Source organism: Oreochromis aureus, linkage group 17 (genome assembly GCF_013358895.1).
Source record: "Oreochromis aureus strain Israel breed Guangdong linkage group 17, ZZ_aureus, whole genome shotgun sequence".
NCBI classification, from domain to species: Eukaryota; Metazoa; Chordata; class Actinopteri; order Cichliformes; family Cichlidae; genus Oreochromis; species Oreochromis aureus.
Window position 1 is genome coordinate 13,051,300 of NC_052958.1, and position 14,702 is coordinate 13,066,001.

Below are 14,702 nucleotides of genomic sequence, written 5' to 3' on the forward strand. Positions count from 1 at the left end.
ATCATTTCCTATTTCATATATGTGATCTCTGGCTACCTGTTGCCATGAAAGATTCATTTTAACTGGCTTTAATGTGATCTCTAATAGTTGCCACACTGCAGTCTTGTGTATAATTTTCCACTTAAACCTGACTGTGCTTTTATGCCAGCCCTTTAGAAATGACATGTGAATCTAGAATAAACGTGTTCAGAGCAGGAACGTCTTCCTTCTGCCCAACTCCTGGTGGCCTCCAACCTGTAATGTCGACTCTTTAATGCAACGCTAGTTCATAGCAAACAGGAGTACCTCTTCAGCAGCTCATCGCTACCACTCTTCTCGCACTCAAACTTCAACCTCTGCCTAACAACTCTCCAACCAGCCCCGCAACTAGGCACTGCCTCTCGATTTGACAAGCACACAGAAATTGACAAAAAGCCATGTTGAAAAATCCTCTGTCGGCGCTTTTCCTCCCCTTTTTCTCACTCTCGTTCTTATACTCTGTCAGCACAAGCATGGTCTGGGAGGACAGAAATGGCTTTTTGAGTGACACAGGCTGGCTATGCCATTTGCCTTGTCAACTAGTGAAAGAGGATAGAAAAAGAGGTAGAGACAAATGATGATGGCCTGGCCGTGATTGCCCCGTGCCCCATCTCTCTGTCACTTGCCATCTCTTCCCCCCTGAGGTCATTGAGCCATAATAACGTCGCCACTATGCCGGTAGGTGTAGAAGTGTTTGTCTCAGTGCCTTGGAAGTTTTTTTTGTTGTTGTTGTTGGGGGTTTTTTACCCTCCCTTCTTCACCCGCAATATAACTTTGTCTTAAAGATTTTTTGTCGGTACGCTGAACACTTTTTCAGTTATTACTTGGAAATTATATCTCTCTTGAAGTGAGAGGAAATTCAAGTAGGTACTGTGGGCCAGTCATAAATAATGAACCAAACCGCCTCACAATTTCTTTCTGTTGATCACCATGTCTAAGTGTTGCCTGGTCTCGTGGGGATGTTGCTATTGCTGTCAGTCTGCACTCTTTTTCTGTCTTCCATCTAGCCTCCGTTCATCTGTTCTCTGAGGCTGTCATCGTCTACAACTGGCAGTGCTTTAAGATGTCCAGTAGCACCACTGTTTTCCTGACAGATCACTATCATTGCACTCGGTTGTAGTTGGGTCACTGCAGCCACAGAATCATAAATATTTAAAATTCCATTATGAAATCTTAAATTGATTCATAAAGCTGCTGCAAGTGGAGTGAAGAAACAGCTGCTCGTGTGATGGATATTACTGCAGAGTATCACTGTAGAGATGTTTCATAAGTCATTGTCTTTTACTTTAACATGTGTGTCATCGCCCATAGTGATAAGCCGCATTGGGTGGAAATAGTAAATGGGATTGATTGAGTGTTGTTAATGAGTCATCTACCCCATAGAGTACATCATGCTTATAAATCGAGCCAGTGCTGAGGCTTTTTCTTTGGGGTGGGGGGTGGGGGGGTTCTTCCCCCATGAGTATGTATCCACTGGTAACCACACTGGGGAAAAAAACCACATAGTTTTGTAATGTAGTGGAGGAAAGAGTATTTTTTATCAATTGTAAAGCGAGCAGCAATTTACGTGTGTTTGTTTGAAAGCTGAAAAAAAGAAAAACCTCTGTTTGATTCAATTACAGTTGCATTAAATCATTTTTATGATTAGAGCCGTTACCTGCAGTTTATATTATACAATGAGCTGCACTGGTCAGCTGAACAATATGAGCCACCACTTTAGCGTTTACCTTATATTCTCCTTGTTATTGTTATATTTCTTTGTTGCTATACTGTTCATTGCTCATTGATTGCAGAATAGTGGCTTTACTTCATTGGTTATGCAGTCAAAGGTGTACGTGTGAATGGATCTGCAAGGAAAAACCACGCTGTCATTTTCCGAGGTAATGTGGCTTAATGTGGTCTCCAATCATTTCGACCACCCCTGAATGTGCTCAATGCGGCTTGACTGCTCCCGCCAAGCTTTTCACCGCTTTAGGCAGCGACTTGAAGATTTGAACTGCTGTGGGTTTCCTGTACCCTTGGGTCTTGACAAGCTGAGCATCTCAACACAGAGCACAGTGTAGCTCTGGGAACTAAGTGAAAAATGCTTAAAAACAAAAGGACAATATCCAGTGTTGGCAGAGAGGCTCTTTTTTTGTAAAATCCCTTTAGATCTATTCACAGCTATGGTAGCGACATCATGGTGTTATATTGACAGAAAAGAAAATTGTTGTAATCTAATGATTTTCACAGATGTGTGTGTGTGTGTGCTTTTAACAACCACTCAATAACTTAGAGCTCAGTTCAATTTGTTTCCCCACCTGTACCCTCACGACACCCAGTTAAGGGGAATTATATGATATTAGTAATATTACAAATTAGGGCTGTTCGATATAACGATATATATCGGATGACGATATAAAAACGTCTATCGTTTCATTTTACGCTATCGTTTGTTTCCGTGGTGTCGCAAAATAAACTGAAATATATATACTGAAATAACAGAATTTACAGAAAATGTTACATTTTTGTGATTTATATCGTTATCGGACGATAGATGTCTTAATATCGGGATATGAGATTTTGGTCATATCGCACAGCCCTATTACAAATGTAGCTCAATATTCATCGACCAGAATGCCATGTCCCCCCTTCCTTAAAAATGAGATGGATTGTAGTTATTGCTGTTATTGATTTTAATAACCAGGCTGTTAGGGCCAGTGTGGAGCCTTGCTCTTTCTCAGCTATGTCTTGTGCTATGCAAGGACTGTGCTGTTCTTTCATCTGGATAACAAAGAATCTATAAACTAATTTAGCTACAGGTTTAGCATGATTAGTTTTCCTGACTCTTGCAGTGTTACCTTTTTATCTTCAAGCCCTCTTTGAAGCTGTCGCTTTTATCATATATACTTTGTTACCCCATTTTTCCCATTACACACAATTCAAAAAAGCACCTCTCCCATTCAAAAATAAATGAATTTCATAGCAAAATGGGGTTTTTTGTTATAAGTACTGCAATATTCATTTGGACTGTAACTGTTTCAGATTGTGGGTTTTGAAAGATTTGTTTGTTACTCAAGGGATCAACCATCCTGACAACATTACTGAGCTATCAAACCAGATTTAGCAACATACACTGATGCTGCACCTTCTTGGGTCATCATTACTCTGGCAACGGTTTTATGCTGCGCAGTATTGCTGACCCTTTGACTGAGTTGGGACCATGGGTTCTGTGATTTGTAACTGTTGCACATGTATTGGCTTTGAGGTGAAATCAAAGAAAAACCATCACAAAGATCAGCGAGCATCATGAAGGCCTGCAGGTTCAAACCAGGCTGCATTTAAATTTCATGCAGTTTTCTACAACCTTTTCATGAATCTGATTAATGTTACAAAAGACACTATTCGGTCATACATTCACCAAATTTATTGGTAAGATCTACTACTTGTTGAAGGGCTCTTTATGACACAGTAGCTGCCACCATGATAGAATGATGCAAGTCATTCTTTGGTTTCTCATGTGAAGTCGCTGGCAAAAAGATGGATTTGTTTTTGATAATACTTCAGTAAAATGCTATGTGTAGTCAGCAATACACAGTATGATAGTCTACAGTAGATTGTTTTGGAGGACAGCAGCAGATTCTGCCCTGATCGATTCTTTGTTGACCTTTGATTTCTTTCTCTCAGTCTTTACTCTGACACATTTTCTATGAACTCTTAGTTTTTCAAAGCCGTTCTCTAAAAAGAAAAGCTGTTCTTCTTATATTTTAACTTTCTCAGTGCAGCCAGTCACTTAGACTGTGACCAGAACTCTGGCTTTAATCCTTTTCTCCCCACTTCGAGATGCACGACAGACAGAATCATCAGCATTTAAACTGGGGTATAGTAGGCATAACAAAGGCCTTAATGCGGTCTGTATGCATTGTTTGTAAAATTCATGCAAAGGCAGAATTGCTCTGACCCTTTGGGGCATTGACATTGGACCTCTGGGAGCATCCTGTATTGTTGGGTGCCAGGACATTAACAGTTTGCTGTGGTGACGTCCACTGTGGGTCAGGCTTGTTCTAGCATATCCTATGTATGCTCAGTTGGATTGGGATCTGGGGATTGTAGAGGATAGATGTTTCTGAGCGGTTTTTGGCGTATGACGAGGCACGTTGTCCATCTGGGGGAGGCTGACACTGCCTGTGTTTGGAGAAGTGTGGAACATGTTAAAGTAAGATCCACATTAAAGTTGGATCAAGGTTTACATTGATTAAATTATCAATGTTTAACATGTTATATTGTGGCTAATCAAATCATTTCCTACCGCTTATTCGTATCTAGGTGGTAGGGGGCAGGAGTCTAAGTTGAGATGCCACCAGCTCGAGCTCTTCAGGGGAAAGTGAGGCAAGCTGAGAGATATAATCTCTTCAACATACCCTGGGTCTGCTCCTTCGTCTCCTCCCAGTTGGCTGTATCTACTATATTTCCATGAGGCTTCCAGAACCACCTTATTAAATGGCTACTTATGACATAAAATAAATAAAAGTTTTACTGTGTTCTTGTTTTTCTCCATTTTCAACAAATGACACATGGCGTGAAGAGAGTTTGATCTGTGCTTGAAAGGCAAGTGATGCCAGGGCCTAATAACACACTCATAAAAAAATAACATGTAAGACTTCTATGTTATCGTTCCTCCCATCTTTTCAACTTGAATAGTATTAGTATCATGCGGCTTACTATTCCCATGTTTCGGTTTCTCCCATTCAACTCCACCAGCTTTCCTTCATTCACCTCTATCATTAGAGTAGTGATGCATGGGAAATGTCAGTTATCTATTGATGAAAGGAAAACTCTTTAATTGGCATCAGGCAGGTTTAATGATGGGGATCATGCTTGCTTGCTTGACTGTTAATGGCTCTGGCCATTTGAAAAACTGTTTGACTTTTCCCCAACCTCCTCACCGATAGACAGCAGCCTGCCACTGACAGTGATGCATGGGACCCCCTGAGTCACATTGATCACCCTTGGGAGAGTCAACACACTCACAAAGACGCACACAAACACATTCCTGTCCAGCTGGTATGTTATAGCTCCGATGCAAGCAACACCAGCCGTTGCTGAAATAGGTCACAACTCCCAAAGAACAAATGTTGACCTTTATTTCTACAGGATGCCGAGTTTGTACGTTGACATTGTAAAGCAGCATAAAGCCCTTTTCAGACATGTACCTCACTTGTCTGTTAAAATGACAGCATTCTTCTATGTTAATGACTTCATGGTTTAATTCAGATATACACAGTAGATGAGGAAGAGAGCCATGCAAAAATATGCATTTTTCTCATACTTGCCTCTCTGTGAACCCTGTCTTCACAGTCCCAGTTCGCCCGAATGATAAAATCTCTGTCCAAGTCAGCCAAAAGGCTGCAAAGGTCCTCTGAAGTCTGCTGATGCCTGGACTTTTTTTCTTGGTCTTTTCTTTCACCGGGGAGTCGTAATCGTGTCCTTTTATGCTTCAGAATCTGGCATCACAAGTTCACCCGCTTCTCCTTAGATTTGAAAGAGATTGACTGTTTGCTTCAGGAACAGGATGTCAGGCCAGGGTGAAGCACTCAAATCTGAAAGACCGGAGCGTACGCTAGTTGATTTCCTGTAGTGCCAGTAAAAGATTTGTTTTCCTCAAAGCAGCTATGTCTATAACTGTAGATGCTGGGCATGTAAGGAAGTAGAGTGAGTGAGTCCCAAAAGTCCTGCTGGCACCAAATTGTTTAGACAGCCAGATTGAGACTCACTTGAGCTCTGCAGTGAGCACTCTGGACAGCAATATCCTGCCAGGGTGAAGCCAATCCTCACCTTACACCATACAGCAAATTGACTGTTTCTTTCTTTCTTTTAACATGTCCACCTATTTGAAGTTCTTTCACAGAAACAAGTCATTTATAGCTGTCCAAACAAGCCCTTCCTTTTTTGATCCCTTTATTCTGTAGATGTGTATACATATTTAAACAATTAATAATACAGAATCGTTTTTCTGTCATGCCCCTCTTACCCATTTATCCTGACCCTGTGATCCGATAATTATTGAACTAACCTAGTTTGGAATTTGTTGGTGCCAGAGCTTTAGCTGTACAGTCAATAACCCACAGCCATAGGCATCCCACATCAGAAAATGTTTGTTGTTCTCAGGCTACCATTGTCTGTATTACAGCCGTGGATATGTTAAAAAATATCATTAAATAATATACAGAGTAAGTTTAGAAAAAATGTAGCCCATTTATATTTGCAGATATCAATAAAAGAACAGAAATAACATCAATATGTTTCCGACATTTGATGGTTGGTGACCTATTTTACCCGCTCTTCCTCTTATTACATTTTTTTATGAAGTGTGGACTACATACATCATCACTTTGATCACTCACCTGTGTTTGAAATTGGCTGATGTTCTTTTCATGTGAACATTTCTTTTCTTTTTTTTAATTATAGGCCCCCATTAACAAAGTATTTACATCTCTGCCTGATCTGTGCCATTAAGCAATCAATAGCGGTTTGTTTAATTCATTCATTTATTCTTGTCTGTCTCTCTTGCTCTCTCTCTCTCTGGCTGTCTTTTTTTAAAGGTGATCTATATTTATAGATTTCTCCTGGAACCAGTTAGCTTTTTCCTCTCCTGACTCCACCACAGTAACCCGCTAACATACATAACCTGTTTTAAACTCAGGGAACCTTTGTGTGTACCAGTGGATAGGTTTTAAACACTAAAAAGAGGTTTCTTTTCTTAAAATTGCCTCATTTATCTGTAAAGAACTGTAGTAGGATTGCCTGCCAAAAAAAAAAAGAGAATTTAATTTGAGGGTTTTGCAAATTCCCCTGTTTCCCAGGCATGCTGTGTTGCTGTTTCCCATTAACAGCAGTTTATGGACCTGCCGTGCACTAACAGTAATGGACTAAGGAATAATTTTTTACAGGTTGACGGTGGCCACAACACTAGAGACATGATGCTAGCACATCCTAGCATGTTTACAGCTTATCCACACTAAAAATACTAATCCCAGGTGTCTCATACGTACTTGCGCTCGCACATGTTAAAGTTCCCTTTTACATGCTGTTGCTTTAGTAAGTAATCACAACTATAAAACATATTATGTGTAGTTTAACCTAGTAGCAGTTTTTCATTATTTGTCGACAGCTGGGTTCAGTTAGCAGTTTTGATAAATGACCTCCTCAAACTGTATACCTTTATGAAACTTTAATTGAGGTGTAAATCTGAACAAATTTCTGTGTGTATGTCTGGCTTGGGCGTGCACATGTGCCATATAAGCTCCTTGTGCCCTCTTAGAAAAATGATCAATATAAGCGGGAATGCGTGGGGAATTATTGAGAGATGATGGACTTTTGTTGGATTGGGGTGCTCTACCCACAAATGGAGTCTTCACGCAAGAGTGGGCTCGGAGCACTGAAGCTGACCAATTCAAAGCTTGGCTTTTTCTCCTTAAATCCTCATGTGCCCATGAAAAGGACAGTTTGTCCTTTTCATGTGACATTCATGACTCTGAATTAAGTGTCTGAAGGCCGTGATTTCTTTTAAGTGAATAGGGAAGGTTTGGAATATGAAATAAGGTATAGGGATTATCTGATTACTCCTTTCCCCCCTGCCCACTTTGCACCTCAATGTAGGGCTTAGGACCACTCATTGCTCTAAGAAGGTTTGATGTTTTTGCCCCTGCACACAAAGGAGAACACACATACGTGCGCATTACACACCTCCGCATCACTTCTTCAATCTTCACCAAGGCTCAGTTTGATAGATGGCTTATTCTGCTGGATGAGCAAAGGGTATGTGGGAGTGACTTAAGTGTTCCTTTTTGTTTCTAACACAGATTCTATCCATTTGCTTGTCTCATTTTTTCTGAGTCAAGGTCACGAGGGACATTAAAAGATATGTGGACAAAAAGTGATGCTATTAATCAATGTTACAGTAGCATTGCTACTTAAGAACTATTGATTGTTTGTTTTTTTGTTTCGTTAATTTTTTTTCTCCTTTTTTCCCCCCATGAATATATTTTATAGATACAGACACTCAGAGACTTGAGAGTCTGCAGCTAAGTGGTAGAGTACTACCACTATAAAAGCAACCACCTTCTAGTGGCTTAATGAAAATAAAGAAAGACATTCCTAAATGTCTGCCAGTTTGTTTTTCCGGTGTTCTGTGCATTACAGAGCCCTCTTTGATAAGCAGACTTTTTGACTCGTTTTCCTCTCTGGCAGCCGCTCACACACGGCAGCGGCGGCCTAGAGTACACTCTGAACATACACTATATTTGTTACTGACAAAGCCTCAGGCTTTAAACTTTTATGACCAAAACTGGTAATTTCACTCATAAATTTAAATCTCTATGGTGATAACTATGATCTCAGTAATTGGATCATGCACTAAAACTGAGATGTAAGTTGTGACAGAGCTGCTGTCAGTGATGATTGAAAGCTCTGACTAGTAGATTATTCTCTTGTGTGCCTTGCATAAATGCCTACAGGAAGCTGTTTTGGATGCATAGCACATAATGCATTGCTAAAACAAGCTTTTTACGCGCCACGTTCGATCTCATGGGCTCTAAAACGGCTCACAGAGAAATGGGCACACCCTGTTCTCTGCACCTTTTGCTTATTTAGCCACTGGCATTTTTCCCTCCAGGTGTTTAAAACATCTTTTGTTTGAATCCCTTTGCATGCCAGGTTTTAAATTGCCAGCCCACTGTATTCCTTCATTTTCTTTTTAGTGTGGGTTTGGCCCTGACATGATGTGTCACCAACTGCGGTTTAGTTTTGTGTTGTTGTTTTTTTTCTCCTCACTTTCAAACAGCTAAGTGAATTCAATCTTCTGCAGTTTTAAAACACGCCCTTGGGCCATGGTTTCACTTCAGTTGTACCAAATGGCTTTGTGTTTTGTACTGGTCAACGAGTGCGCATGTGTATTTACTTGCGCACGCACACACACGCTTAGCTTTGTGCGTATGCGTAGTTTGCTTTTTCTCTTTTCTGTCCACTGTGTTGACACAATCCCAGCGTTTATGAGATTACCAGAGCCCATTTGTGTTCCGACGGGAGCCATCTTGGCTCAGATGAGGCCTCCGCTGGGAACCATCTGGGCTCTACTCAAAGCAGTTTCCAGTCCGCCTCCCCTGTCCTCTCCACATTGTGACCAAAGCTATTTAGTTTGAAGGAAAGAAGAACTTTGGATTCTGTCTGTGTCTTTGTAAAACTCAAGATGCTTTAGATCAAGCTCCAAAGCTCGTGGGTGGCAATGTTCCTCCACACAAAATACAGATAATGAAATATGTTGGTTGCAGGAATCATTACGTGATCATTTCTATAAAATGTATCGACTTCATGTAAATAATAAATTATTCTATAAATTGACAAAAACATCAAAAAGTCCTCTGACAAGTTGATAGATTTCAAAACAGTCTAAGATATTTGATCCTCACTAATGGTAAGTAAGGCATTTCAGGTAAAGGTGAATAACAGATGAGAGTATTATTATAAAAAATAACAATCTAAAGCAGAATGCGAAGACAAGGTGGCGATGGATTCTCATAATTGGCATTGACTGTTCAGTGGATAAAGGAGCTGTTATTGTTCCATTTTTCTGCTCTGTAGTGCTGTGTGCCACATATTGCGCTAACGGTAGTATTAGGCTTCAATCCTGCCATTGATTTTAAGCCTCTTTTATCTCTGCCCCCCTGCCTGGTGAAATGTCACTTCAGTTTTACATATGCTTTCAAGTTTTTGTGGTCACTCAATATGCGCATTTGCTGTTTATTTTGACTTCAGTCAGGGAATAACATTCTTAATAATCATTTTCTATTGATTGACTAATTAAAGTTGAACTGTCCGGGCATAGTCCTTTTGATTATGACAGGCTGGCGTGTGTGATTGTAGCCTGCTGTCTTTGCTGGTGCTTTCCATTCAGCTCGTGTATCCTGTAATATTACTGACATTTCTCAGTAGGTCTGTTTGGTGGTTATTAATGCTGTGTGCTGTTACAGCATCCCTGTAGGCAAAGACAAGAGTCATCTTGTCGTCATCAGCTCAGGCAGGCTCATTTTCTTTGCATAAGGTTGGCAGTATGTGGTAAATGAAGTTTCCCATGTAAGTGGTCCAGGAAAGCACACAGACGAATTTGTTGTTGTGACTGAAAAATTGTTTTCTTAGGATCACTTTTTTCCCTTTTTCTTTTTTTTAACATCAGTTCTTGTTACAGATGGTTGATCAGACTTACTCGACTGTGTATTTTCTCCTCACGTTGGTGATATTCATCACATTTCTCTAGTTTCTACACGGCCTGGAGAATTATATTTTCCTCCAAAATATGATAATTAGAGAATAATTGTGGATTATGATTCTCTAAGGCAATAGAACATTCCAGTTTATAATTCCCCCCCTGTGGAAATATTATTCTATCTCTTAGTGTGCCTGTCTTTATAGCTCAGATCGAGCTATTTTTTCATGACTGAATGTTTGCTAGAATCTCCTGCCAAGTAAAGGACCGGTCAGAGTTAAAGAAAAATGGGTAGCCACAAGGCTTTCATTCATTCTGTTGAGCACACTAGAGTTGCCCTCGTATCTCCTGGTTTGTGTTTTTTGTTTTTTTCCCCATAGCGAGCATAAACACTCTTTGCTTTGGAGATTTGCGTGCTCCGATCACATCTTCTAGACAACTTCTAGTCGAGTTTCTATTTTGCCTTCAAATTGGATTTTTTCCCAGCTATGAGTGTTGCTTTTAGTTGTCAGCATTGTTGTATTTTTGTTTTTGCATTCGCTGCGTTAATGGAAGCTGGTAACAGTTAAGTTGGCTCTTTTCTTCCAGCACTCGCCCACTTCCCCATTTGACATTTGGATGCTCAGAGGACCGGTGCTGCTCTTATAGCCTAGTTATGTAACTGCTTCTCCACTTAGAGGAGGAAAAAAAAAGATAAAATGGGGTTAGTATCTGAGATGGCAGCAAGGAAGACAGAAAGACAGTAATGAAGATTTTACAGAGGCGGATGAGGTGCGAGTGAATTTGGACTCTATTGCTGTCATGACCTGGGAGGGCAGGCCAATGTTTTAGCTGCTCGTTTTACATGTTAAAAACAAGTACTGCTATATTTTTATTAGTTGGTAGAAAACAGTTTGTTTTCTGTAAATATGAAATTATTCAGGATAGTTTGCCAAGTTTGAAAACAAGAGTCTCATTGATATGCCACTGTACCAAGTGGTGTTACATTACATTATATCGCTTTTGAACAAACTCTTGATGGAAACGCTTCAGAAAGTGGAAATACGTGTCCCACTGTTATATGAATAGCTTGTCAATTTTATGCTTAATAAAAGAACAGATTATACATTCAGTAATAAAAGCTTCTTCTTTTTTTTAACTTCAGCTGAGAACAAGGCAGAGCAGTTTACAAACTTAATTCCCCTCAGATTTCCCTTGTGACTGCAGGGCTAAGCAGTCCAAGTCTTAATCGCTTGACTACGTCCTATCTCCTCAGCACACCTGCCCTCTCACTTTCTCGCTGACTTTAGGCTTTAGAGTAAAGAAAAATGCTATTGATTTTTTTTTTTTTCCGCCCTTTTTCTTTCGTCTCACGGTCGTCCATCATTTATGAAACAAAAAGTAATGAATAGATAATTAGCCTGAATAGGCAGAATTTGGTTATAGTCCATCACGGGCAATGTTGTGAAATCTTTCCTACTTTGTCAGCAGGGTTAGCTAATTTGGGTGCCCTCATTTGTTTACTTAAGGGAATGGCAACTTAGCTGTCACTAATTGAAAATGATTTGCGTTGTTTAAAAAAAAAATAGGATGAAGAAATGTGGGCTCTTAATTAAGGTTGAAGTGCATATGCAACACTAATTTAAAGCCTCTAATAGCCTCCACTGTTTGTGCAGGCCAATCACAGGCCCAGTGGTTTCTAAATAGACACATTATTGAAAGCTGACAGTCATGCTTAATTGAAAATGTCAAACACTTAAGTTATTCTGAAAGTGCAGTAAGACGAGCAGTCGCTGCTGGGGCGGGCGGAGGTTTCTCTGGTTATAAAAGTACCGACCAAGATCAGACTCGCTGGGAAGTCCACAACAGTGGAATGAAACAGGATCTGTGTGTGTGTGTGTGTGTGTGTGTGTGTGTGTGTGTGTGTGTGTGTGTGTGTGTGTGTGTGTGTGTGTGTGTGTGTGTGTGTGTGTGTGTGTGTGTGTGTGTGTGTGTGTGGTACTGAATCAATAGAAAGCTCACAGGTCTCCATTGATGTTTCTATTTAAGAACAGTGATGTTTCCTCAGGGGGGACCCCCTCCCTCCCATTGCTGTAAATGAATCTCAAACCTAATCTTGATACAGAACATTAACTGAGCCTCTTTTCTTCCTCTCGTTCCTCCCTCCCCTCCCCCTCCTCCTCTTGTGGTTTTCCAGGTGGAAGTTGAAGTGGAAAGCATGGACAAAGCAGGGAACTTCATTGGCTGGCTGCACATTGAAGGTGTGAATCTGTCTGTGGCACTGGTAGAAAATGCTCTGTCCAAGGTGCACTTCACAGCGGAGCGCAGTGCCTACTACAAAACCCTGGTTGCAGCAGAGGAGGGGTGCCGACAGAGGAAAGAGAAGGTAGGTTTCATTTAGATGCTACAAGAGCTCTACTGCACAACCTACAAAACAATGACTAGAGTCCAAAATGGCATTAAACTGGCCCTCACAAAGCTTTCAAATGTTAATTGAACAGTAAACGTCATTTAACCAAAGCTAGCTATCTTTAGGTTCAATATTGCTGATGGACATAAATCTCAACATGTCATCTGGCATAGCAGCAGCATCAATGCTTACTTGACTGGCTTTCCCATCTCTGAGCCATAGTATCTTAGGTCTGCCTGCCTGTGGCCATATTGTATTGTGTCCATGTGTGGGCTATTTCTTCCATCACAAATCCAGCAGTTCTTTTTTTCCGCCTTCAACATCAGTGCCAGTAATACATTTATTAGTAGAGTTTAAGGTGCTGTCTGGAGAAATGATAATCCTTCAGAAGTGAGTGGAGAAAAATAAAAAGCTTTTTGTTCAACTAATGCTGAGAAATTGCACCAAGTCAACCCCGGTGGCAATATAAATGTGACTAAAGTGCATTAATAAGATGCAGTGCTAAAAGTTAAAGTTACAATGTTCTGAAAATACTCCATCTGCTTTTGCAAATAGCCACATATTTGCAGTTATCATTGAAGCTGTCTTTTCTCAGTGGGAAATCTGTGATGGATAGAGGCCTCTCTCACAGTGATCCTGATCTCGCCCTGCATTTTCATTATGGCTCTGCGACTCACCCCTGGCAGATGCACGAGGTGCCCAGCCAGCTGTCATCATTGTCCTCTTTCTCTCTATCTGTGTAACTTATTTCTTCTGCTCATGCCTCTCCTCCTCTCTCTCTTCCACTTACGTCCACCTATTTGGGTCCTTGAGGAGACGCAAATGCATCTTCTCCCCATATAAATGTGATGTAGTGCCGGAGCCAAGAAGGGGCTGTGTTCTTTTTTCCCCTCCTCTGAATCTATCATGTTCACAGTGAGTGTGTTCCTACTCTTGTGTCTTCCCTGCTCTCAGCTCTCCTCTTTTTCTTCCACTTACTCTCTGTCTAGGTCTTCCATTTCTCACAACTCTGAATAGAGTGGTGCGCAGGTGAACCTTTTGTCTGGCATTTAAAAAAAAAAAGAGGTGAAAAAAAAGGAAAAACATCTTGCCAGTGATGTGAGCACACAGACGCTGCCATGTTAAATCTAACTGCAGCATGAAGGCGCATTCCTGACACCTCCGATAACAATTTCACTACCGGTTTCTAAACCCCCTTGCAGTGTTGAGACAGATTGACTTTCACCACAAGGTTTTGACTTGAGCTAACCTGAGTGCGGACAGGGCCGTGAGGAAAGGCAACAGAATGGGGCCTGAATTGACCAGACAGACGGTGATTATGTTTGATGTTAGTTTGCCAAAGGCACCGGTGGACAAATCAACCACAGCCTGATTTGTTTGTGCATGTGTGTAGTGGAAAGTGTGTTGTGTTAGCAGGGCACGGGGCAGTTAGTTGTATTTGTGTGTGAATGCATACTATGCAACTTGAAGGCAGATAAGGTGGGACTTGGTGTTCTAATTAACCCATAGAGACCATCTTGAGGGGGGAAAAAAAAAGCTAAGAGCATGCATTTTTTTTCCATGCCTTTCTTTCTCTTTTGAAGTTAAGGTAGTTGGTCTTTGTGTGTAGGCTGAGGCTTGGTAGGGTAGCTTGTATCCCTTCCCATCGCCCTCCCTCTTTTCCTCTTTTCTCATTGCCCTCTCTTTATTGTCCCTGCGGCTGTGGATATGGAAGACATCATTGGTACTGCTGCGTCAGGCGTCTCTCTGAGAAAACAAGGTTGTCGTAATGAAGAGGGTCCCATGTGTGCGTGTATGCATGCACACACTCATTAAGAAAAGCGTTGGTGGTCCAGCAGGACATCGAGGGGGAGGGACTGAGGCTTGCTGCAGTAGCATCCTGAACCAAAACTGCTTAGTTCGAGTGACTTAAGCGAATATGAGATTTTGCTACAATGAGGCCAATGGGACAAAGTGATTGTCTTCTAAATGAAGCCTTCCAAAGGGTTTGGAGAAGACCCCTTTTCTCAGAGCTCAGCGCATTTCGATCTTGCACATCAGCATCTCTTGGAACAA

General features: G+C 41.0%; 1 protein-coding gene across 2 annotated transcripts in view; it reads left to right on the forward strand.

The window, feature by feature from the left end:
- The window catches only part of snd1 (staphylococcal nuclease and tudor domain containing 1), a 171,731-nt gene that overhangs the window by 96,043 nt on the left and 60,986 nt on the right, over nt 1–14,702 (forward strand). Inside the window, exon 17 of one of the 2 annotated variants that reach the window (XM_031758705.2) lies at nt 4,324–4,365. In XM_031758705.2, the coding sequence (XP_031614565.1) occupies nt 4,324–4,350 (27 nt within the window). In that variant the 3' untranslated portion in view covers nt 4,351–4,365. Of the gene's footprint in view, nt 1–4,323; nt 4,366–12,434; nt 12,624–14,702 lie in introns of those variants that run through there. The other variant, XM_031758697.2, reaches the window with a different exon arrangement.